Source organism: Cricetulus griseus, chromosome 2 (assembly GCF_003668045.3).
Source record: "Cricetulus griseus strain 17A/GY chromosome 2, alternate assembly CriGri-PICRH-1.0, whole genome shotgun sequence".
Classification (NCBI taxonomy): Eukaryota; Metazoa; Chordata; class Mammalia; order Rodentia; family Cricetidae; genus Cricetulus; species Cricetulus griseus.
In genome coordinates, this window is record NC_048595.1 from 370,805,672 (window position 1) to 370,831,980 (window position 26,309).

Sequence of the window (26,309 nt, forward strand, 5' to 3'; positions counted from 1 at the left end):
CTCTATCTGGCGATTCCCTTCCCTTGCCTCACTCTATTTTCATCTTACACTATACATAGCTGGGCATACCCTTTCAAGTCTTCCTAGTCCAGGGCTGTGCTACGGAGGCAGGAGCAGCAGGCAGAGGCAGCTGGAGCAAGCCAGCTCTAGTAGCCAAACTGCCACTTTTCTGTGTGGCTGAGGACCACCATGGAGCCATAGAAGCTGGCACCTGTTCCCTGTTCACCACAGCTCAGGCAGGAAAGAGGCTGTGGACAGCTCACTGCTTCTGGAGCCTTCGCTCAGTAGTATAAGGATCCACAAGGCCTGCATGTCAGTTATGCACACAGACCCGAGCTAGAACCAACCCACATGCTATGGACACTCTCTAGTGCATCACCTACAGACTACTGGGCACTTGAGATGTGCCACCACGCAGGATGCCAAAGGAAGACTCGGTGTTGGGCTGCAGTAGAGCTAGCACTGTTCATGAATGAAAGTATGGAGTGTGCCCCTCTCCCGTCTCACTTTCTGCCTGTGCTTGTTAATGGTGTTCTGTCTTCTGACTGTAAAAATCAGTGTAAACAATCCAAAGGAATTCAAAAGAAAGGAACCATAGGAATTCCTGATGCTCAATTAAAAGTATAGACAACGTGGCCTGTGAGATGGCTCAGAGGGTAAGGGTGTTTGTTGCCAAGACTGATGACCTGAGTTCCATCCCCGGGATCCACATGGTGAAAAAAGGGAACTGATGCCTACCAAGCTGTCCTCTGACATACACACACACTGGTGGCATGCCTGCACACAATAAAATGAATACTGGTTTGTTTTTAAGCCATAGACAAGATTTTGTTAATCATCATTCCAGGCTATTTCTGTGCCTACCTGCCTCCCCCCTCCATCAACAGTTCTTAGCAATGGCAGGCAGGCCAGGGCTTTGCCAAGAGTGACAGCTGGCCCTGGGATGTAGTCTCTTCTATGCCTAATGTGTAGACAGGGAGCCAAAGGAACACCCAGTTTTATCCAGAGCATAGAGGGTTAGTCCCGGGTCTAACCACTGAGCTTTCTTTCTGCTGCTTACTTCTGACCTCCCAGCTCCATTTCCATCATTCCTAACGTCCCACCGTGTGCTTTGTATGAGAACCAAGTTTGAATGTGGCTTCCTGGCCTTGATCCCATATGTTCTGTCAGGCAACTGGGAAAATGATGAACCACAGAAATGACTCCCGCCCCCTGCTAGGTGTGGCAAAGATGGAGCCTCTAATGATACAGGCTGATAATCTGATGCTGGGTATTCAATCAAGCACAAAGTGGGTGTTCACTGCTCTTGACCCTGCGTGGGGCTGTGTGAGCTCAAAGCCAGGAGGTGAACCTGCTGCCCTCAGGCAAGGTCCCTGTCAGGACTCTCACACTATGCTCTCCTCCCCCTCCCTTCCTTGCTCAAGATCCCAATCTTGCTGAACCTTTCTCCCCACCCACGACATGCCCTCACCTCATGGATGGCAAGTGCCTCATGACAACGTCCAGGGCCTGGATCGTCTCAAAGGGGACGCTGGAGAGCCGCCCCGAAAGTGCATCGTGTAACGCCTGCAAGCTCACGCACGACACCCACTTGATGGATACCTTGAAGATACGATCTTTGCCTTCTCCTGGCAGCGTGACCTCTAGTTCCACCTGCCAAACCAAAGCACAAAGGTCATTTTCTCCCCCAAAAGCACAAGAAATTAAAATTTTAACTTTATTTTGTGCAGTAGTGTGCATATGTGGAGGAAGCTAGAGGTCCACACAGGTGTCTCCCTCAGCTGCTTCCCACTTTATATCTTCTATCTCTTTAAACCTGGGGCTTGGCTGGCCAGGCAGTGAGCCCCAGGGGTTTGCCAGACCCCGTCCACTGCACCTGGTGCTGAGGACAGAACTCAGGCCCGTCTGCTTTTATGACATGCACTTTACCTACTGAGCTGCTCCCCAAGCCTCAACTGTATTTACTTTTAACAAATGTGCAGTCACGCAGCTATGTGACCAGTGGCTAGCATACTGGACAGTGATCAAAATGCATGCAGGTTAATACTCAGCACATGGGACTCTCAGGACTCCCCAAACATGCCCACTTTTCTCCTGTAACACAATGCCCACTGTGGGATCAGCATAGCGATCCATATGTACAACAGTGCATCATGACTCAGGTGATGATCAAAGTGGCTTTGTTATCTGTTGTTGACACGTCCGTGTTCTTGGAATGCTTTTACCCTTTAGTGCCCAACACTTTCAGCAAGGAGACTGGTTTGCCTCATCTCATATGTTTCACCAGTCACTGAGCTGGCAAACAGCCCAAGGCCTTGGGGCCAGGAAAGGGCAGAGAGGGGACTGGCTTTGGGCTGGCCTACTGTCACTACTCACTGGGAGATACAATCCAGATGTGTGACCAGAACCCAAGTATGGCTGGTGCATCACATGGTACCAACCTAGGTAGGGAAGACGGTGAGCCAGCTACGAACTCAACCTCTGAGGACACTGATACTGAGGTATGCAGCACTTGTTTGGACATCCTTGCAAGATGAAATCAAATTGAGAACAAAAATAAGTGCATTTTGGCACAGCACACCACTAAGAAACAAAGGGAGGAGAAAGCTGCACCCTGACACAAAGAAACAGGGTTTGGGGAGGTTGTGAACACACAGAAGCAGCTGTGTCCTCAAGGTTTCCCTGTCAGCTGCAGGGCCACCTACCCTCATCCCCAGAGATGGAGTGACAGCACCAGCAGTGTCTGGTGCCACAACCACTGTGCTAGCCAGGCTGGAGGGACAGCTGCAGGGCTTGGTGCCATGTATCCCTTCCTGATGGGGACGTGCAGGTCATATCCTGTTTCAGCGGCCCAGGGAGCTGCTGCCTAAAGGTTCTCTGGGAAAGCCTGTGCTGGAGAGGTGGGGTTTTTGTTTGTTTGTTTGGTTGGTTGGTTTTGATCAACTTGACACAACTAGAATCACCAGGGAATAACGAACAATTAAGGAATTGCCTTTATCAGATTGGCCTGTGAGCATTTTCTTAATTAACAATAGATGTAGAAGGGCCCAGTGCACTTTGAGTGGAGCTGCCCCTGGGCATGCAATCCTGGGCTGTATTTAAAAAAAAAAAAAAAAAAAAAAAAAAAAAAAAAAAAAAGAAAGTCAAGCTGAGCAAGCCAGTGACTCATGTTCTTTCATGGCACCTGCTTCAGTACCTGCTTCAGTACCAAGCTCCTGCCTTGGCTTCTCTCAATAATGTTTGACCATTAAGTTAAATAAATCCACCTCACCCCCCAAAGTTGCTTTTGTTTTTATCCCAGGAACAGAAATTGAACAAGAATAGAAACTGGGTGTCAGGCTGGGCAGTGGTGGTGCATGCCTTTAATCCCAGCACTTGGGAGGAGTTCGAGGACAGCCCTAATTAGAGAGCAAGTTCCAGGAGAGCCAGGGCTACATTGTCTCAAAAAAAACAAAAGGAAAAAGAAAAAAGAAATTGGTGTCAGAAGTGGGGTATTGCTGTGGTAAACCTGACTATGTTGTTCTTGCTGGAGGTTGTTGGAAGCATTTGGAACTTTGGTTGGAGAAATGCTCAGAGCCTAATGAGCTACTGCTATGGGAGGCTGGCAGAATGTTGAGAGTAGTGAGGACAAGGGAAGACTGGCTTGTGAAGTTTCAAGGGGAAATCTTTTATGCTTTATTGAAACAATTGATGCTGGTCAGCTGGGGCCAAAGAATCAGCTGTGATTAGTAGGGAGATTTTCTTGATTAATGACTGACATGGAGGGTTCAGCGCATTGTGACCTGTGCCACAATTAAGCAGGTAGTCTTGGGTTGGATAAGAAAGTAAGTTGAGCAAGCCATGGGGGGAGCAAGCTGCTAAGCATGATTTTTCAGTGGTCTCTGCTTCAGCCTGTGCCTCTGTTCCTGCTCTGCATTCCTCCCCTGCCTTTCTTGGTGATAGATTATGATCAGGACATGTGAGCCAAGTAAACCCTTTCCCCTCCAAGTTTTCGTGGTCAGTAACAGAAAACCAACTAGAACAGTGGTCCTCTAAACACCTGTACCAAAACCAGTTTCCCTGGTGCATGTGTGAAGTGTTTGGGGGCACAGAAGCACCCTGGCAAGTGACTAGACAGGGACACAAGGGTGGATGTATGTAGGCTTATCTGAGTTCTCAGCAGCATGTCCCAAGTGTCTGGAGGTGTCTCCTGTGCCTCCCCTCCCCAGAGCCTCCTGGCTACAAGACACTTTCAGGTCAGCTTAGCAGCCACAGGCACGGTCTCCCATCCATGAGACGGATTTCAGCTGTAACTTCCATCTAGGAAGGGGACCCTCAACTCTTTCTGGCCCAGGAGGCAGCAACTCAGAATCACAAACCTGTAGGAAGCTGGCAAAAGAAGGCATTGGCTCAACACAATGCCAAGGTAAAAAGAGACTTCATTCCCAAATTTAGAGCAACTGGTATGTAATAGTTCTGTCCCAGCTCAACGTAAGGCCATGGGCTTGGTGAACACAAGTATTCTCAGCCCTCAGGAGCTGTTCTCTTTCCACATGGGCTGCAGTGAGGTGAACACCAATGGAGAAATGAGAATTGTTCTGGAGAGGACCACTTGCTCGTTGGGCAGGTGATGTGATATGGATACCGGCATGTACCCACATCAAGTATTATAGCCCCATTGAGCCACTGGGTGGATGCTAAGCTAATGGACTCAAGGAGAGTCCTTTCTTACTATAGATGGCAAAAAAAAAGAGAGAAAGAAAGAAAGAAAGAAAGAAAGAAAGAAAGAAAGAAAGAAGCCACAAAGATAAAACTTTGCTGGTAGGAAAGGAAAGGGAAACTAGTTTTCACTGGCTCAGACAGAAGGGAAACCCCTGTGCTAGCTGGAAAGTTCCCAAACTTTCTGAGACTCCAGATGCTCTAGGTGCAGGCTAATGCAAACAGGCAATAATGCACCACTACCCCTGCCCGGTGCTCATATGTCTTGGGCAATGGGCTGGAACTCCTCAAACCTTGCTACTTGCACTACACTGTGGGACCAGAGGAGCACACAGAACCCCCAGACCCATGATGAAAGTCTGCATTCCGTCTGAGATCTGAGATGTACTATACATAGGAGAAGTGGGGCTGCCTATCCCACTTCTGTCCTGTCCCATTATTAAGAAAGGCATACCCACACCTATTTTCACCCCAGCCTGGGCTGTTAACTTCTGTGATTGTATGTCTGCATCTGAGCAGCAGAGACACCCCATCCCTCCTTCAGGAGGGCTCTCCTCATGCTCCTCCTAGTGTCTAATTATAAATTTGTACCAACGAAAACTGTGAATAAACTCCTTATGCTTTTCTTTCTTATAGAGCTTTAAACAAAAACAAATGTGCAAATTAAACACTAAACCTTAAGATCAATAAATCTTCAATTCGCAGTCTGTTAATTTGCCAGGGAGAGTTTGCTTGGCTCATTCACACCCAGTCCTGGGATTCCCTCCAACTCGGAACCCTACACCCATCATCCTACCATGGAGTGGCAGTGACAACCCACGTGCCACTGGAGACTGGGAAAGTGAGATCAGAACATGAAACACAGAGCTGTGTAGTCTCTGGCCCTCTCCCTGCCCTAACATAGTACATTCCTTTCAGCACGATGACATGGAGCAGAGCCACCAGGTACTGAGACTGCCTGGCCCACTGGGGATACAGACAAGCACAGAAGAGGCAAGGAACTCGGTCACTTAGCAACACAGCATTTTCAAGTCTGCAGAAAATGTGCCAGTTCCTTCATTGTCAGATGTGTCAAAGTCTGGGTAGAAGCTTTATTACTTTTAAATAAAACCAAAATAAAGATAAAAATAATAAGGGAAGGTATTTCTATGGCCACCTCACCAGCTTGACTCATCCCCCTCTTCCCCCTCCTCCTCATTGCAGAGGAGGCTGCTGCAACACATCCGCTTTATTATGTACACACACACACACACACACACACACACACACACACACACGCACACATGTGCGTGCGGGAACAGGGGCTGTGTCTGGTGGCCTGTGGGTTGCACTAGGGAATGTGTTTGCATTTAACCAGCCTCACAGCAAACCTCAGCACACCACACACCTCATGATGAAGACCCCACCCAGCAGCTGCCCTTGCCTCCCATATGAGGTGATTTTATATATCAGAGAAATAAGTAACCTTGGAACACGAATGAGTCTCACAGCACTGGTTGCCCTGGGCCCCATCCCTTCCAGCCTCACCTTGTCCCTGCCGATTGGAAGGGGCATGGCGGTGTACAAGTTCTTCCTTCCATCAAACACTGGCTTCCGGTCCCCGAAGATCTGGGTCTTGAAGTGCTGAACCATGTGTTCCACTATTTCCCTGAGAAAGAGAATTCAGTAAAATGTCAGTAAGTCCAGGATGTGGCAGGGGGGCTGGCGTCTGCTGATACAAACTAGCTTTGAAGCCATTTTAGGAGACTTGGGTTTCTGACTGTTGTGTGGCTTTCCATCCTGGGAGGTAGGGGTGAGGGGTTGGGGGAAAATCAGTCAAGAGCCTGAAGTGGGCTTATCTCATTTTCCTGGTCACACAAATGTGACAGAATGTCCTCATGAGTTCCACAGGACAGAGGGTGGATGTTACTGTGACCTCAGAGTGCCAGGTGCACCAAAGGGTAGCCATTGGGATTTCTGTCCCAAAGTTGTAGACTAGACACCCATACATCTTGTGAGGCTGAGTGTCTCCCATAGTCCACAGACCACATTTTCAGACACACAACAGGGCACCACAGTTATAGCTGTCACTGGCATTGAGTACAAACCCCTCACCCACCCTTCCCCAAGTCAAGTAGAGTAGCTACAGAGACATCTAGGAGGAAGCCCTGCACTGAACACCAAGCACACACGAGGTTCCTGACCCCACCAAGCTGTTGAAGTGAGCCCATGAGAACACTTGTGCACTCTGCCCAAGAGTAGCCCACATGCTAAACACAAGGATAACAGCAGCAAGCCACTTGGCCTTATCCTTGCTGATGGGGAACAACTCACTCCATCTCTTGAGAACCTACAGACCACACTGCCATTGATGTTTTATATGAAGGGACAAGGAGGCACAGAGCCACAAAGAGCAAGGGGCAGTCTAAGAGGCCACTAAGGCCTCTCTCTCCTGCATCCTACTTCCTAAATCCTAGGAACTGCTGTGCAATACCCTTGCTGGCTGTTAACTTTTGCTACAGTTCTGAAAGTTTTTTTTTACAAAACAAAAACAAACAAACAAAAATGAATACTTCAGTGAATTTCTAGTTATGCTGGTTTTATGTTACTGCATCCTCACTGTGACAAACGGCTAAAGGTCTGCTCAGACTGCTACCTAGCCCAGCCTTCCCACGAGTGTATGAACAATCCAAGCTTTTACACAAACACAGACCTGTTAATTTTTTAAATTGTTGTATTTTATCTTGTTTTTTGAAAAAAAAAAGGTTTTGTTTTATTTTTAATTGCATGCATTGTGTGTGGGTGTGTGCATGCAGGTGCAGTACCATGGAAGCCAAAGGATTCCCTGGAGCTGGAGCTACAGGTGGCTGTTGTTACTTGATGTGGGGGCTGGGAAATGCACTAATCTTCCTGCCATAGCCTCCCGTGTTCACTGTGTTTTCACGGGTAGCTATCTGGGGCCTGATGTTGTCCTACTATATACCTTAAGAAATATGTTCTTGTTACTATGTACAATGAAAGCACACCACTTATAAATGTAGATTATCAACAAGCCATAACAGCAGGTGAGTCGCTGAACACACGCTCCCTGTTGTCTCTTAAGGGTTGGCATTCTATCCCTTTGAGATAATCCCTTAAAACTACAACTAGGCCAGGGGGTATGTAACATTTTTACTCTAATATATGTAGTGTGTGTGTGTGTGTGTGTGTGTGTGTGTGTGTGTGTGTGTGTGTGTGTGTTGGCTGTCTTCTAAAACCTCTAAAGTAGTCTCTATCACAGGAGAGGCTTAAGTCATGGCCAGGAAGAAAGGGACATGGATGAGCTGGTGTACACTTCCCCCCGCACTAACTGTATTTTGGGCTAGTCTAGCCTTGTCCTCAAGCAACATGAGGCCTAGCTATTCCTGAGGGCTGGCTGTATAGGACTCTAGTTACTAGAGTAGGCAGGACTGAGCTTGAGGGAGAGGCATATGGCCCTGTGAAGAGTGAGGCACAACAGGAGTCACCATGCATGGTGTCACAGCCTTAAGGTTGGGCCCATGTTGGCTTTCACACAGATTGCTATGCATGGAACAATGGGCAGGGGATGGGAGCAGGGGCAGGGTGGGGACAGCATGAAATCTGTCCCCAGCACCCAGCTGCCTTCCTACTGAGTCTACTGCCAAGCTGTCCTGCTGTGCTCTTCTCCACGAGGGATGAGAGTGGGATCCTAGGGGACACAGTGTCACCACCGAAAGCACAAAATACTGGCTTGCTTCAAGAGGGGAGATCCCACAATTGGGTACAATACTATTTCCAACATTACACCACTTTGACCATCATAATCTTGAGACTGGACCCATTTAAGGCACACCACAATTAACAGTAAAATAAAGAACATTAAAGGTTTGCATGTTTAACCAGCCAGAAGCTCTCACAATAATTTGCAAGCCCTGGCTGGCCTCAGTCTGTAGTTCCCAGCCTCCTCAGTTGCTGAGCAACTGAGCTGACGCAGTTTCTAACCATGGCAACCTCAGCTTCTTACACACATGATGGTGACAGATCACGTGACCACTGCCAGCCACATGCCAGTTCCTGAAGCAAGCCCGAGTCACACCTCCTTTCGGAAGGGGTTTCCTGAATGCTATGTATGGCATGGCAAGAGCTTTACAGGAACCACAAAGCCCAAACAACAAAAGTGCCTTTTCCCACGGGTCATTCCAGTCTGGAGGGTGCACTCTACAGCACTGAGACCCCCTAAGTTTCTGTCACAAGAAGCTAGCAAGCAGACTGACACACCCACTTATCAATCTTCAGTGAGACAAAGCAAAAAACCTGGGAAGACTCTCAGCACTGACAGACGCTCAGTGCAGTGGGCCTGTGGCTTTTGTGCAGAAACATACTTGTTACTGCACATTGACAGGATCTCATCTGATGGTAACATATCCTAGGCACACTGTTCAGCAGGTTGGATGACAGACTCCTAAGACATCATTCTCCCCCAGCATTTGTTACAGGAGAATGAGCACCAGCAAAGGGTTCTTCCTTCACCAGGCACCAGCACCCCCGCTCCCAGGGCACCAGGCTGTAACTCAGATTACATCTCTCCCATGATGCATTTGGCTTTGGACTTAGCCTCTTGCCTTAAAATGTGCACAGAAAACAGGAGGCAGCTATTTGGGGATTAAGGTGATGAGGGATGGGAATGGGCTCCTCATTCATTTGGGCATCCTTGCCCTGGAACAGTTTTCAAACCACAGCCCAGGAGATCAGTAGAGGTGGAAATTTCTGGGCCAGAAAAGATAGCAACAGGATTGATTCCCTCAGCACACTGTACACTGCATCCCACAAATGGACCAAAATGACAGCATGGGCATGCAATGGAGTACAACGTAAGGGAGACCCTGTGCTGTGACAAAACCTCAAGGAAAGGAAGCCAATGAGTGAGCGAGATCAAGGGACTGTCCACAAGCACAGATGCAACTTTACTTATGGTTCCAACAGACCAAAAGTAATCTTCAAGGGGCCAGCAAGACGGCCATCAGTGAAGTGCTTGCCAGAGCATGAGGAACTGAGCTGGAGAAGCAAAGACAGCTGCATTCTGGGAGCTCACAGGCCACCCAGCCCAGTCCAATCTGTAAGCTTCAGGTCCAAGTAACAGATCCTGACTCTGAAACAAGGACAACACACAAACAATGACACACAAGGCGGACCTCTGGCTTGCACATGCACACACAAGGACACACACGTACACACTCACATTCATCACACACACACACACACACACACATTCATACACACAAGAAAAATTACCCCAATTGAAAAACATGACCTAGTATATGTAGAGCAGCGATTCTAAAAAGGAGAGAGAAAGAGGCTTTGAGAAACCAAGGCCAGTATTGTCCCACAAAAGACCAAGACTCAAGTCCAAAGACATTGAATCCCAAGAAAATTAAACATGGCACATTGTAGTCATAACAAAAAAGCAATACAAAAACTAAGAAGAGGGGTTGGGCGGTGGTGGTGCATGTCTTTAATCCCAGCACTCAGGAGGCAAAGGCAGGTGAATCTCTGTGAGTTCCTAGCCAACCTGGTCAACAGAGCAGGTGGGAGTGATCCTTTTGCTCCCCTGCCCCACCCCCTGTGCTAAGATTACAAGTGTCAGCCACCATGCCCAGTGTAAGTCGCTTATAAGTAAGAATTATCAAATATAAAGGGAGACAGCTCCTAATTATAAAGAGTCAGTTTGTGGTGTGCTGGCCCACACGTCTTTAATCCCAGCACTCAGTCATGGGCAGGTGGATCTCTGCTACTTCCAGACAAGCCTGATCTATACAGAGAGCTTCAGGCCAGCCAAGATGACACAGTAAAATTCTGTTTCAAAAAAAAAAAAAAAAGAAAGAAACATAAAAAAACAAACCAAACACACATTTAGGGCCAGAGAGATGGCAAGCCAGTGGGTAAAGGTGCTTGCTGCACCATCTGACAACCTGAGTTCTATTCCTGGGTCCCACATAGTGAAGGGAGAGATCCAACTTCCAAAAGTTAACGTGTGTGTGTATGTGTGTGTGTGTGCATACGTGAGTGTGTAATGCACACGCGCACCCAGAAGCAATTTATAAATGTAATTTTAACATATTTTAAAAACTAAAAGGTACAACAATTATGGACAGTACCTGTCTATTAACAGAGCTTCAGGATACATGAAGCACAAGCAGAAAATACCACTGGCAGAGAAGCAAGTCCACATCATATTTGTGTCAGAAAAATAAAAGACTGTAAAGGGTTGGACTAAAATTATCAACCACCTCCACCCAAGACCAGAGCACACCTGCCCCCATCATGGTGAATGTTTCTCAAGAGACTCAGCTCTCTTCTAACTAAATGAAAATCACAAGTAAGCCCGAATCAGAGGAAATGCTCTGCACAAAGAAGTTGTAAAAGAAAACAGTTGACACTGGCCTGTGAGCAGAGACTGAGCAGGGTTAAGAATGGAGATCGCAAAAACAGAGGCAGAGAAAAATCAACAAGGTAAAAATGTTTGTTCTTGGCAAAGAACTGAAGAAACCATAACTCCTAAGCAATCACAGCAATTTAAAATACTCAGGCTGAAAGGAATCTATACAGGGCTCAGAGACAATAAGGAACACATGGAAACTGGCATGGTGGCGCACATCTTTGATCCCAGCACTTGAGAGGCAGAGACATTCAAATCTCTTTTTTGAGACTAGCTTGGTCTATACAAGAGCCTGTTTAAAAAATAAAAAAACGAGTATACACACACATACACACACACACACACACACACACACACACACACACACACACACCCCTCACCACATATTATGAACAACTAACTTTCTGCTGGGAAATTCAGTAACTTTGATGACATGTATAGATTCCTTGAAAACACAAACTACCCAAGTATGCACAGATGAGACAGAAAAAAGAGACTATCCTGATATGAGAGGAAAAAATTAAGATGCATGAAACATTTCCTATGTTTCCAGCCCATTTCAATGACAAATCCAGGAGGTATTTAATGGTGGAATTACACAAATCTTATATATTTTTTCCTTCCAGTCTATATGTGTATGAGGTCAGAGGGCACCTTCCACCTTGAGACAGGATGAGAAGGCCAGACTAGCCTCTCCTGTCTCCCCTTTCCATCGCATCACAGGAGCAATGAGATTGCAGCCATGCACTACCCTGTCCAGCTCCATGTGGGCTCTGGGAATTCAAACTCAAGTCTTTCCGCTTGTTCAATAAGGGTTTTTCACCTATTCAGCCCCTCAGCCCTTTGCTCTTACACAGTGCAAAGAAGGAAGACTTTGCAACTTTTTGTATTAAATGCTACATAACCCTAACATACAAACATAATAAAAGAAGACAATTGCAGACCGCGTGCCACAGAAACAAATTCAAACCAGTCCTATATAGAGAGAATACATCATGATTCCCAGAGATGCACAGCTCATTTTTTAGAAACCACAACTCATGTTAGCATAAAAAAATGACAAGATATTGACCAACAACTCAGCAGTGATAGAATCCAGCTGACTGTTGGAGACTGCCTCAGAGGATAAGGACAAGCGCTCTCTGTGAAATCCTATATCTACCATCACATCCTGAAGATGAAGAGCCGACTGCTTCCCAATTAAAATCAGCAAAGGACAGGTTGGTCTCTGCATTGCCCACGCTCAATATCCTGCTGGCTTTCCTCCACACTGCACTAAGGAAAGAAATAAGACGCATTGTACACTGAAAAGAAAGAAGCCAAACAATCCTTATTAAAAACCATGTTAAAGCTGGGGCTACAAAGATGGCTCAGTCAGTCAGTGGTGGTTAAGAGCACTAGCTGGTCTTGCAGAGGATCAGGTTTGGTTCCCAGCACCCACATGGTAAGTCCCAAACACCTGTTACTCGAGTTCCAGGGGATCTTATTCCCTCTGGCCTTCGTGGGTACCGCATGTACATGGTACATATACAATACACATAGGTAGACACTCAAATACATAAAAACTGTTAAGTGAACTACATCCACATAAAATTAAATTCACCCCTAAAAGTGTATAATTCAATGATTTAGTGAGTTGAAATTTTGACACCCAATCCACCAGTGTAAGTTTGGTGCATGCCCATTGCCCCCAAATAAGCCTCCATACTCCTTGGCTGGCACTCATCTGCACCTGAAAATGACATTTTAAGATGCTAGTTACAAAATCAAAGAATTTAACAATTTAGATTCGAAACAATTGTACTTTAAAATTTCCAAGGGCTTTATTGTAAAAAGCAATTGGCTTTTTTCCCCCTTCTTACTATTCTCTTGGGTCTTTGTTTGTTGTTTGAAGTAAAGAGCTAAATTTGGAAAAACAAACTTGGAGAAGTCAGCAGTGTGAGATTTCAGCCCAGGGTTAAGGCTGAGCGCCTGCCTATCATATATACCATGCACAAGACAAGCTGATGAATTATTGGCCTAAAGAGAGCAAAGCAGGTACCAAAACAGCCCCATGCACAGCTGACTGACCCTTCCTTTCAAAGGTGCCATAATAAATAGAACAGAAAAGACCCTTCAATACTTCACCTCATAATGTACACAAAAACCAGTTCAGGATGGAGCATAGACCTGAACACAAAAGCCCAAACTCTAATTCTCCAAAGAAATCAGGATCTTTATGACCTCTGTTGACATAGACTTCCTAGAGAGGATACCTGCCATTTCTGAAAGTTTATAAACTGACCTTCAACAAAACTTGGAAGTTTTACTTATTAAAAGGTACTATTTTAAAAAACAAAACATAGAGCCAGGCGTTGGTGGTGCACGCCTTTAATCCCAGCACTCGGGAGGCAGAGGCAGGCGGATCTCTGTGAGTTCAAGGCCAGCCTAGTCTCCAGAGTGAGTGCCAGGATAGGCTCCAAAGCTACACAGAGAAACCCTGTCTCGAAAAACCAAAAAAAAAAAAAAAAAAAAAGGGGGGGGGGCTGGGAGGGGATGGCACACAACTTTTAATCCCAGCACTTGGGAGGCAGAGACAGATGGATCTCTGTGAGTTTGAGGCCAGCCTGGTCTACAGAGTGAGTTCCAGGACAGACTCCATAGCTATAGAGAAACTCTGCCTCAAACAAAAGAAAAAAAAAATGCTAATATGAAAAGAAATCAGATTCAGACTGGAGAAGAATTTTCCCAACGGAGACCCCCAGATCATGCAGAAGGTGTCAAGAACCCCTCATGAGAAAGGGGAAGATGTTCATCTTCCCCCTCATCAAGGGGGATGAGGAGGAAAGCCACAGAAGCAGCCACACACCCAGAAGAGGAGAGGAAATGGCTCCAATGCTGACAGGTGTGGATAAACCAGCCCACTCTCCTAGACCCAGGTAGTGAAACTCACTCCTCACCCTGGCAATTCTGAGAAAGGAAAGCCCATATCCAGTCAAAACAGGAAGACAGAAAGAAGAGGGTCTTCTTTCAAGGGAGCTTCATTCCTAACAGCCTAAGCTACCCAGGCGTTAACAGGAAGATGAAAGGATCAATTATCAATACTCAATCAAGGCTAGGAGGTGGTTTAATGGATAAAATGTTTGCCACCCAAGCATGAGGACTATAATTCAGATCACTAGAGCCCATGCAAATGCCAGCTAGTCATGGCAACCAATAGTGGAGAAAGGGGAGTTCCAGAGAAAGCTAGACTAGCAGTAACAGAGAGCTCTGGATGTAAACGACAGACCTTACCTCCATGAGTAAGACGGAGAGTGATGGAGGAAGCCGCTCACCATCAACCTCAGGACTCCACATACACACATGGACATCTACCTGCCCTCACACATGCAGACACACAATTCAACGCTAAAAATTACTACTATAGCAAAGAGAACAACACAGATGGATCTCAAAAGACAATGCTGGAGCACAGAAGTGAGGCCCGACAGTGAGATACCTTGTTGCAAGGCTTCTGTGGGCAGGAAATAATGTAAGCTGATAAAATTGCAACTATGTGGCTTTAGGGCAGGCTAACTAACTGGAAGAAGGTGATGTATCAACACCTGTTCAAACTCCCGGAGCAGGGCATTTACAGTGTGGGGATTTCAGTGCACTCAGATTACATCTGAATGCCAAAACCATTTAAAAAGTACATCACAGCAGCTACATGGGAAAGAATCAGAAGACTGACGAGCGTCTGTGAGTCAATGAGGTACACAGATAGGCGGGAATACCTGTTCACTCTTCTTGGGCATTTCTCTGGTTTGATGTCCAGTTCATAGTGATAGATGTCAATTTTGGGGATGTCCATTTCAAAGAAATTGGCCTGTAGTTTGATTGTTCTCCCGGAAGTGCCGAAGTCCGGCCGAGGTGGAGGCTTGAAGCCATATCCTTGGAGAGGTGATGTTGTCGGAGCAGGAGACGCAAGAACTGGAGAACAGTGGAGAGAGAGCAGAAATTAGGGATGGCCAACTCTGACTTGTTCATCAGAATCACAGTGCACAACCCAACCTTCCCGCACCTTTGGGTCCTGAGTCCCACGCCTCTCCATGTGTTCCATCTTGCTTTCCCCACCTTATCACAGAGACCCCCACCTACCAGGGCCAGGGGACACAACGGCGGGTCTACCACTGGCAGCTTGCTGTTCAGTCAGTGACTGTGCCAAACCCTCCTCCACCAAGGTCTTCTCCTTGTTCTCCCAGATCACTAAGACAGGTTTTCTCTGTTGGAGACTTCCATCTCTCATCCAAGGCTCAAAGAGAGTCCACACTGTGGCCACAGCAAACTCCCATTTCTTCAGTGTGACTGAGACCTAGCACACCTTACTTCTCCTGCTTCCCAGTGGGTCAACCAGCCTTCTGTGTTCCCCAGCTGGAGATGCCATCTGATCATGCACAGCCCCAGCATAGGAGCTTTGGGTGGGCTTGGGGTGGGGTCCCATCCAAGTTTCCAGGTACTCTTCCAGACATCTGGCCTCGAGTGTCACATATCATACACGCCCTGACTCTCAAATCAGCACCTCTGTGGCTCTCCAGCATCTAGTCCATGTGCCCAGGTGCATGACAGTGCCCAAGAACTCAAGCCATTTCTAACCACTGTCCCCACCCATGTCAGGAGCCATCACCTAGGATGACTGTACCCCCCTCTGTCTCTCCTCCAACTCCATTTCCCTTTATTCCCACCCCAGAGTCAGTCTGTCATGCTGTGCTACCATCCCAGGTTTGAGATGGTGCAACAGAAACCCAGACACACCTGATGGACTCTCCGCCACTGCCCAAGGAAGCTGGGGCTCACACACTCTCATCAGTGTCCAGCTTTCCTGCCCCCAGTGATCACACATATGCAGCCCCCCACCCCCACCCCAGCATTCACAGCACCTGTGACATTTTCTGACTTCCGCAGGTACTCATGGCTCTTTCTGGCCCTAGAAAGTATCACTCAAGAACCTCAACCTGGCAATGGACCAAGCTATATTTCCTGAAGTAGTGGTTTCATTTGTTTTTGAATTTTATATGCATTGGTGTTTTGTCTGCATGTATGTATGTATGTATGTATGTATGTATGCATATATGTATGTATGTATGTATGTATGTATGTATGTGTGAGGGTGTTAGAACTGGGGTTACAGGCAGTTGTGAGCTGCCATGTGGGTGGCTAGGAATTCAACTCTGATCCTTTGGAAGATCAGCCAGTTCTCTTAACTACTGAGCCATCACTCCAGCCCCCAGAGGTAGTGTTTTAACACTGAGCCAAACATCAACTTCAGGTGTGCTGAGACGACCCCTTCTAGCTGTTGGCCAATGGTGTGCAGTGGGTGGATGTGGGGTGGGAATAGAGGTGTGCTGTGGTGACTAAGGTTATTACCATCCTTGAGTTTCCCTGTGCTGCCTATGGGGAATTGGAGTGATGGAACAGAATGCATTACTAGTAAGGAAAGCAAGACCCACCAGACAAGGCTTATCTGTGACACAAGTCAGAATAGTCAAGGCAAAGGTGTCCCCTCTGCTGTTCAAACCCTTTCTGCTCTTGTTGTGTAGTCCTAACTGGCCTGGATAGAGCAGGCTGGCCAGCCTCCAGCTTACAGCTATTCTCCTGTCTCTGGAGTTCATAAAGCAGTTGCAGACATGTACATAGCTAACTACTTTGGATGTAGTTGTGGGAAAGTGTCACACCAACTCCAACCTCAGGAAAGGACAAATCACAAATTTAGGAAGACTACAACTGTGTGTGTGTCGAGTGCTGGGATTAAAAGTGTTTGCCACCCCTTTAAGGTTTCAGAAGACTCATGACATTCCCAGTATGCTTTCTGTTTCCTGCTTATGGATCTATATGCAAATTATCAGTTGTTGCTCCAGTATTTACCCCCATGTCTTTGTTCTGCCATCATAAACGCTAACCCTCTGAAACTGTTAGCCCAATTAAACTCTTCCTTTTGCAAAAAAAAAAAAAAAAAAGTGTTTGCCACCACCGACCGGCCAAGCTGCAGTATTTTAAAAACTCTAATCCCTACTGACAGTCACCACCAAAAACAGTGCAGCAAGCCTTTCCCATTGCACTGGCCTGGGACAGCTTGGGAGACCTGGGCTTGCTCACTTTTGGTTTCCTCCAAGAAAGCTAAAGTGCCGCTGAGCTCAGTTGTGCTATCTGGAAGCAGTCGGGTCTCTCCTCCACACTACTGTGACTTCAGAGGTGACATAGCTTGAAAACAGGCACCCCTCCACCAGTCCCCTCTTATGGCCCTGATATGTTGGGGGCAGGCTGAGGATCAGGGCATAAGAAAAACTGCTCTCAAGCAGCATTTGGCCTTTTGTGGATGAGTGGTACCCAGCAGGAGGAAGTCAGTTCACTTTCATTAGCTCAGCAGGACAGGACCTTCCTTCCCTCCACAGATCTTGACCAGGACACACAATATCCAGGAGCTCAACAAACCTGTCCTTTCCCTTCAGGTCAAAGGAAGACGAAGCAAAAAAAAAAAAAAAAAAAAAAAAAAAAAAAAAAAAAAGTCAATAGACATGTGGTCCCTGCTTTCTGGTGGTCCCCACTGGTCCAAGCTCAGACACACTCATTACCTGGGAGCCAATAGCCACACCCAGCCAACAGGTTGGGCATACCCCAGCTTCCAAAGGCACCCCTGGGGAGCAAAGAGCCCAGGGTCCTCCCTCCTGTCACAGCTGACCTAGCCTAGCCTAGACCTAGCCTAAGCACTTATTTACAGAGGTCCACTTTTCAGATCACCTGAAAGCCCCTCCTCTTTGCACCAGCCATGAAAACCAAGGAGCATCATCAACCAGGTGGGACTGCAGGCAGATTAATAAAAGGAATGGGGAAATATAAAATGTGATCTCACAAGATACTTTTTCCATTACTTCTGGAAAGAATGAAAATGTAGCCACTTCATAGAAAAGGCATGTAGAATACAAAAATCTCAATTGGACCATACAAGTTCTCTGGCCTAGACATCTTCCCAAGTACTATGATCCATCTTCTGAGATTCCAGTCCTGAGAGCACCAGAGAGGCCTATTTTTATCACTCCTGGGGAGTCCCAAGTACACACTGGCAAACAAGCAGGAGGCTTGGACCTGAAGCTTTGAAGAAGCTGGATCTTCAGGAACAGAGCTCCATGAGAAAGGAGCAGAGCCCCAACAGCTCAGCTTGTGTGGTGCAGGCTCTGGACCTGACAGGTAATGTGCCGAGTGAAAGACACCCTCACACTCCTCCCGTCTGACACTGATGACACTGAGACAAGTGAGGGAAAGCATTGAAAACTCCCTTGCTGTGCTGCCCTCTCTCCAGCCCGCAGACACCTGCCGCCCTCCTCCCCAACCCCAGGCAACACACACACACACACACACACACACACACACACACACACCCTCTGGCAACCTTTCTCCTAGGCATGTTCTAAATATGTTTCCAGTTCTGTCTTCTCAGGAAGTGCTTGGGACCAGGAAGAAAACTTCTGTCTTTCACCAAGGAGTCCATGAATTCTTGTGGTTAGAAGGGACCCAGGTGGCCACAGGGAGGGGCAGTGTCACCCTTCAGCATGTCACTGGAGCAGGTTCCCTGACAGGGAGACTCCCAGGGACAGCGCAGGCACCCCATGTTTGCTGACTCCCTCATCACTTAACAGGTTTGTTTTAGAGCTCCATTTTTAGAGCCACATCACAAACAGCGAAAGGGAAACACAAAGAGTGAGTAATCGACTTCCTGTATGAGCAAACGGGTCCAGAAGACCAAGAGATTTGGTGTTTGTGACAGATGCCAAAAGAGGCGCCTGTGAGCAAGCCTGCCGGGAGTACAGGATGGCCTCAAAAGCCCCAGGAGAATCAGGGAACCTGCACTAGCACAGGCTTTATGAAGGAAGGCAGACACACAGGGACTCCTACCCCGAAGCCTACCCTGCCCCCACCGTCCAGCAGCACCCCTGGCCATGGCTCTCTAAGGGACAGTATTACTACACTCTGGGACTGATTGTGCTCAACTCAAGCACAAACTCCAAACCCAGATAAGGAGTGAGGCACTAGGGGGTTAGGGGATACTATGTATGTCACAACTGGGTCCTGGAAGCAACTTAAAGGACACCTACATAAGACTTGGAATACCCTGGGTCCCCAGCACAAATCTGGCCCAAGCCATTAGTGCTACAAGGGCCTCAGTCTCCCTCATTATGACTGACTGACTAACAGCTGAGCAGATGGTATAAGGAGAGAACCATGGGAAGCAGGTCCACACCACATTTTCAGGGGTGTGTGGCAGCAGCAGGATGGGCCTATTTTTCCTTAGGTGCTCTCAGGCACCTAAAGAAGGGTCCTAAAGAAATCCGGTGGCTTAGCCCTGGCAGCCCAGGTTACCATCACACTGCCCACTTCTTGCAAGTAGGAAGTGTGTATGTGTGTGTGTTGTGGGGGGAAGGGGGAGCTGGATGATGTTGGAACATCACTTACAACCCAGACCAGTACTGTTTAGTCAAAAGTTGCTGGGAGAACTTGCTTCCTGGGGGGTGTGGGGCAGCCCTGGTTGGAATGCCCAGCCCACTTCTTCCAGGGCGGTCAGGAAGTGAGTGAGAGACAAACTGTCTTACCCAGGGAGCCCTGCTGCTGCAGGATGGTGAGCTTGCCTGGCCACAAACCACTGCCAAGCAAGGTCTTAGTGCCTTCTGGCTCCCTCTCCTTACAGGGCCCAGGGGCAGGAGGACTTGCCACCCTGCATACATTGCTCCTCACCTAGCCTGGCCCTCTGCACAGGAATTTTCTTAGCCAACAGCACATGTGGGGACTAAGTGAAGGGGCCTAGCTAGTTTAGTGTCTCTTCAACATTGAAAATAAAAAGTTACAGAAGAAAAGAACAAATGAAAGCACAGAGATTATCATAAGACAGTCCCTGTAAGAAGAGCCTTTTAGGTGTGCATGTACCAGCTAGACCTGACTTGGTTTTTTCCACCCCTTTCTTCATTTAACATTACACTAGGCCCACACCCCAGTCCCTAAAGAACTACCTCAGTGCTTTCCAAGCTGCCTCTGGACCACTCAGAGACTGGGACAGCCTGCCGGAAAGAACATGCCTCCATCTCCATCTGGGGACAGACTCAGACACACAGCAGGGCTTCACAGGCTCCTCCCTCGGTGCTGGCCTTCCAGACACATGTGTCCTCTTTAGGCTGTAGCATCTAGCCTCCAGCTTCTCAGTTCTGTGAGCTCATCTGTGGCCAGGGCACCTAACACAGCTTAGAAGCCCGTCATAGGTCGCTCCTGGTTGGATGACACTTCCTAGCACCCATCATGTACCATGGACACAAAGACCCGACAGGAGCCAGAGGTTACATGCACTCTGTGGGTCCTCCCATACAACCCACCCTCACCCAGAACATCACTTTCCTTCTTTCTTTCTTTTTTTGTTTTGCTTTTTGTTTTTCAAGACAGGGTTTCTCTGTGTAGCCCTGGCTGTCCTAGAACTCACTGTGTAGACTAAGCTAGCCTCGAACTCACGAGATCCTCCTGTCTCTACCTCCCAAGTGCTGGCACCTCAAGTCATCTCAGGAAAGCTTAGCCCTGTCTGTCCCAGTGGCAAGAGGTCCAGCTGGCTGAGACCAGAGAGGTTATCCAGCCATCCTTACTAGCTCTGCAGTGTGCTTCCCACCACCCGAGGGACTTTGCATTTACATGTGATGAAGTCCTTGTTTTGTATTACATATTAGATCTGGCATTTGATGGCTTTTATTCAGTATGACTAATTTGATCTATCAACCTATATATTTTGTTTCATCCATGAAAAACATTATTCTAGAAAAAATTCCCACACAAGCGTCACCAGGATGACAAGGAGACTCGTGACCTGAGCGTGTGAGAACCAGCCTCCCGGGGCCAGTATGGCCTCATCTCTGACGGCAGAAGCTGGTGCGCAGGCTCCTGAAAACATCAAACCTGCTCTCAGATTTGCTATGGGGGATGGGCAGGACAAGTGTTCCTCTCTGGGGCCATTCGGGAACCATGGCACCTGCCCTCCTGAGGCAGGAACGGCTGGGAGGTCAGGCCAGCACCCTGCAGACATAGTAGGGGCTCTGCTGTCTCCATGGCTGCAACAATGTGCGTCAGCTCACCATTTACCACTGCCATGGCAACCAGCCTCTCTTGTGTCTGCTCATCAAGCAGGCTGCTGGCATGGGCGGGATCAAGTTTAAATCAGGAGGCTGGTGCCCTGAGGAGGCCTGACAGCTGCACCTCCACAGTGCATCCTGGCATGTCCACACAGGACCAGCATAAGCATGTAGCCCTGGGGCCTGACTCTAGGCATTCCAGAGTAGAAGGGTTACAAAATGCTCCCACATACAAGTGCTATGGGTCCACATGGAAGCCACTCTGGGAAGCAGACGGGTGTGACTGCCCAGAGATTTTCCATAGAATTAACCACAGGAATGGGGGTGTACACTTGAAATCCCAACATGCAGGAGGATCCTGAGTTAGGAAGAGGCCAGCCTGTGCTACACAGGATGACACTGTCTCAAAAAATGAATAGAAAATATTAACTAGGAAAACTAACAGTAACAGACAAAACAAAACAACAACAACAAAAAACAACCAAATGCTCAGGGGCTGTAGTGACGGCTCGGTGGTGAAGAACATTGGCTGATCTTGGTCTTCCAGGACCCAGGTTCAAGTCCCAGTACCCACATGGGGTAGCTCACAACCACCTGCAGTTCCAATTCCAGGGGAGCTGATGCTCTCTTCTGGCCTCCAGGGATACCTGTACTCACATGGCATATACATACAGGTAGGAATAATAATAAACCTTTTAACAAACACCCAACCTATGCAGTTACACAGAAGACAACCCTTGCTCCACATGGTCGGGGTTTCTTTAGGGGCCCACTGTGTGGAAAGCACACATCTTGCTGCCACTGTGTACCTGCACCAGCTAAAGACCATGTCCTTGACCACAGATGTCATGTGACAAATCACAGAACTTGGAGAGGAAGTCACCTTGGAAACCATGAGGAGAGAGAATCTCCCACCCCTTGCCTGCTGAATCACCAGCCAGGCTCTTTTTTTGTGTCCACAGAACATAAGGGGCTCACATTGGGTCTGAGGGGCTCAGTGGGAGTGGGAGTGGGAGAAAAGGGACAACAGGAGGACCATAACCGGCCTTCCCAGAAGGTGGTGGTGACTGGCTGCTTCCTGTCACCACCCACCTGTCGAAAGCACTGGCGCCCTGACATCTAAGTATGAGTTATATGACCTTTACACAGAACAAAGGTTGCATGACTTCACTCCCGGGTGACTTAAATGTGCCTTACAAAGGGTGGTGGTGGGAGCTGCCAGTAAAGCACCTGCCATAACAGCATGGGGACCTGAGCTCAGAGTCCCAGCATCCATTGGGAAAGCAACTTATTTGGAGGGCCAAGAGAGGAGGATCCCTGGAGCTGTTCTGCCAGGCTAGCTAATTGGTAAGCTCCATGTCCAGAGAGGGACATCATCATAAAAAATATATATGACAGAGAGCAATTGAGGGAGATACCTGATGTCAACCTCTGGCCTCAACACGTGTACACACACACACACACACACACACACACACACACACACACACCTGAACTAAGAAAGCTCAAGCAGGCAGACAGCTGTATGATGTCATCTGTGCCACAGCAAGCTCCGTTATAGGTAAGTCTGCCTCGGCCAGGGGGTAGTGGCACACACCTTTAATCCCAGCACTCACTCGGGAGGCAGAGGCAGGTGGATGTCTACAGTGAGTTCTAGGACAGCCACAAAACAGAGAAACTGTCTTGAATAACAAAAAACAAAAATATAAAAAGTCTGCCTCAAACAAACAAATACAACAAAAGAGAAAAATAAAAGGTCTAGTTCTGAGGACTAGCAACCTCCAGGGTGAACTTCATTTAAAGGCTACATACAGCAGCGCCCAGAACTCTTCCTCCAGGTTACAGCAAGTATGATTGAAGACACATATCTCATCTTCTTTCTAGAACTCTGTGCTTGTGCTGAACACTGGCCAGAAATTATGAAGGAAAAGAATGTGACAAAAATAGCCAGGGAACCTAAGCTCCTATGCCACACTCAGGCCCTGCCAGGCGTGGACACCAGTGTCTCTCTGTCTCCCAGTCAGCTCTGCAGGGGAAACATCTCCAGATGCTTCAGGGTTGGGTGATTTGTCGGGTTCTTGGCTAGATGATAGCCAGGCAGGACTGCTGTTCAGGCCCAAACTGAGCACTGCAGGCTCCAGAACAAGGTGGGACATGAGAGCCTGCAGAATCACAGACTGACATGAGGTACTCAGACAGGCACTTTCAGGAGACTAGGATGCATGTTTGACAATCCTACTATCATATTGTGCTGGCAAGCCACATGCCACCCACAATGACAGAGCTGTATTAAATACATACAGTCACATTCGGACAAAAAAGGGAAGCTTTGCATGGATAGCAAGAATGGAGTCGGGGCAATCTGCTCCATGGCTGGAGAGGGAACACAACTGCTGTGCACTATCAGCAAGATCAGTTCAAAACCACTGTCAAGCAAGACCCCAGGAGCCACTGACCAACTGTAAACAAAGAACCCAACCCAAACCCAGCCTGCGCTGCAGGAGTGGTTTTCAACACAGGAACATTCATGCTCACGTCTGCCTCGCATCTGGCTCAAGAGTCACGGCCAAGTACAGCTTGGATGGGAACCACGCCTGTGGTCAGAACCCTCCCACCCCAGTTCTGACTCCCACAGCTTGGCAAACTCTACTGTAAGCTGAGCAAATGTGCATGGATATGAGGTGGGTACAGCCTAACCAGAGCAGGAAGGGAAGAGGCCTTTGTACTTCCGGGTCCTGGTTCCCAGACTTAGCAAACACTGCTGCAATGTGGATGAGAAGGGATACACAGAACTCTGGAGCACAGAGAGTAACCACCCCAACATTGCTGGCTGTGACAGTCCTAACCCCAGCTTGAGCAGGGGAAGTGAATACTGACGAATACTTAGTAGGGATTGGGTTACTAGTATGCCTTGATCACCTGAGTTGTTTGTGGCCACTATAAAATGTAAATATCTCAGAGTACACAAGGCTTGGAGACACACTACCAGGAATGCTGACCATCAGCTAATGTCCCAATCAATCTCTTGTTCCCATCACCAGTCCCTTCTGTGAGGTACTTTCTCATGTGTAGTAGGGACAGAGGATATCCCTCTGCCACAAGAAGAAAGGAAGTATTGGATTGGTCTCTGGAAAATCATCTTCTCCAGAAGCTGCATGGTACCTGGAAATCAAAAGACCCCTGGGAATCTTACACAGTCATCATAATAGGTAGTTTGGGTGAGACAGGAAGTGAGGCCCTGGAGGGCAAAAGCAAAGGGGAGGGTCATGAAGGTGCTGGGTGAGGAAGAGGAAGGGCTTCCCTGGGCAGCCCCAGAGACGGCAAAACTACAAGGCCTTGTGTGGCCCTTTTGGTTTAATGAGTAATCTGCTAAAAATAGTTTGACCTTATTTCAGCAGGTGATATAATGTGTTATGAGTGCATTGAAAAGCTTAGGGTTAGCTGTGACAGTAACACTCTATACATATGTAGGTCCAACCACCCACTTTCATCTCAAACTGAAACAGCTTATTGACAGTGGGGTTTTTAATGTTTTGGGGTTTTTTGTTTTGTTTTGTTTTGTTTTGTGGTTCAATATGAAACTCCAACCATGGCACTCATTGAGAAATGACCAACGAACCTATCTCAAAAAACTTTTTTGTCCAGTAAATTCTGAAGTTTCCCTCACAAGTTAAAGGCACACACATCCTCAGGCCCAGCAACTCTTCCCCCTGCAACATTCAAGACACCACATAAACACAAGAACTGTTCTAGAAAGCTGGCTATGGAACCTGCTTCCCTGCTTCTAAGCTTTCTGCTGAGACTTCCAGCTGCTCTAAGTGCCTGTTTGAAATCGCCCCACAGTGAGCCTTGACACAGCTCCGGAAGCTGAGCATAGCCCCTCCCTCTGGCTCTCTTCAGTCTCTTGGAGCTAACCTCACTACACTTCATGGTCCTGGGGGCCTCTTGCTGGAATATAAGCACCCTGACCATAGATAGGAGTTGTCTCCATACAATTGTGGCCTTGCTGAATGTGCAGGTAAATGAAAGAGTATCTGTTATCAATGGCCATACCAGTAAAATCACTTTACAGATTTATAATTCAATGTTGCCTGTCTTTGGGGGTAGCTCAAATCCCCCTTGAGGGACAGTTAATTCACACAGTCAGCATCTTCTCTGACAAGAGACACCAGACACCTGTCAGCAGGCTCAAGGTGTCAGCGTGTCTACACCAACTTCCAAAATTATCTCTCACACTTATTCAGGCCTAATGGCATGGGGAGAGGGACCAGGACACTGCCGAGGTGGCAGATCCACTCCTGGTAGCAGACCACAAACCAAGAAGAACTCTGCTGTCCAATTTCCTGAGTATCAACTGTGTCCAGTATCAGCTGCCTCCTCAGGAGAACACAGGTGGCACCTTCAGAATGTAAGAAAGAATCCTTTTTTCTCCCAAAGCATAAAGCTGAGTAAGAGTCAACTCCTTTTGTCCTCATCTGTGTCCAACAACAGTGAAAACACCCATACTGCTTTCAACTCTTCCAGATACTTCCAGAGCCAAAACAGGCTCAGAAGTTAGTATGTATATATATTTGTACACATGTACTCTCTCACACACACTCATACATATATGTAACAATAATAAAAGAAGCCCATCAACTTGAGGGAGACATGGGAGGGATTCCAGGGGAGTAGCTCAAAGGGACTGGAGGAAGGAAAGCGAGGGAAGGGAGTGACATCACCCTATTTCAATTAAGAACATTTAAAAAGAAATAAAAATCCCAAATGGGCCACAAAACTATAAACTGGTAATATTTTAAAACATAAAACAGCATGAACAAGAGCAGATAAATATGGCCACTTCCAGGAGCACTGGGCAATATGAGCTATTTCACAGCCTCTGCACACTGCCATGGAGGACCCAGAGATCAGACCTGTAGGCAATGCCCCATGCAAAGAAGGCTCCTCATCCTTGGCAGCTGACATAAAAAATATCAACATGAAAGTTGTTATCACAGGAAGGGCAGCACAAACTAGGTCCAGGGATGCATACCTATAACCCCAGCACCTGGAAGTAGAGGCAGGAAGGTCAAAGTCACCCT

At 47.6% G+C, this 26,309-nt stretch overlaps 1 protein-coding gene across 2 annotated transcripts in view; it reads right to left on the reverse strand.

Moving 5' to 3' along the window:
- Positions 1-26,309, reverse strand: part of Ago2 (argonaute RISC catalytic component 2) — an 84,990-nt gene that overhangs the window by 37,270 nt on the left and 21,411 nt on the right. The window contains exons 2-4 of one of the 2 annotated variants that reach the window (XM_027403778.2): positions 14,869-15,065; positions 6,226-6,346; positions 1,472-1,653 (exon numbers count right to left, since the gene is read on the reverse strand). In XM_027403778.2, coding sequence (XP_027259579.1) covers positions 1,472-1,653; positions 6,226-6,346; positions 14,869-15,065 — 500 coding nt within the window. The remainder of the gene's footprint in view (positions 1-1,471; positions 1,654-6,225; positions 6,347-14,868; positions 15,066-26,309) is intronic. The other variant, XM_035440656.1, reaches the window with a different exon arrangement.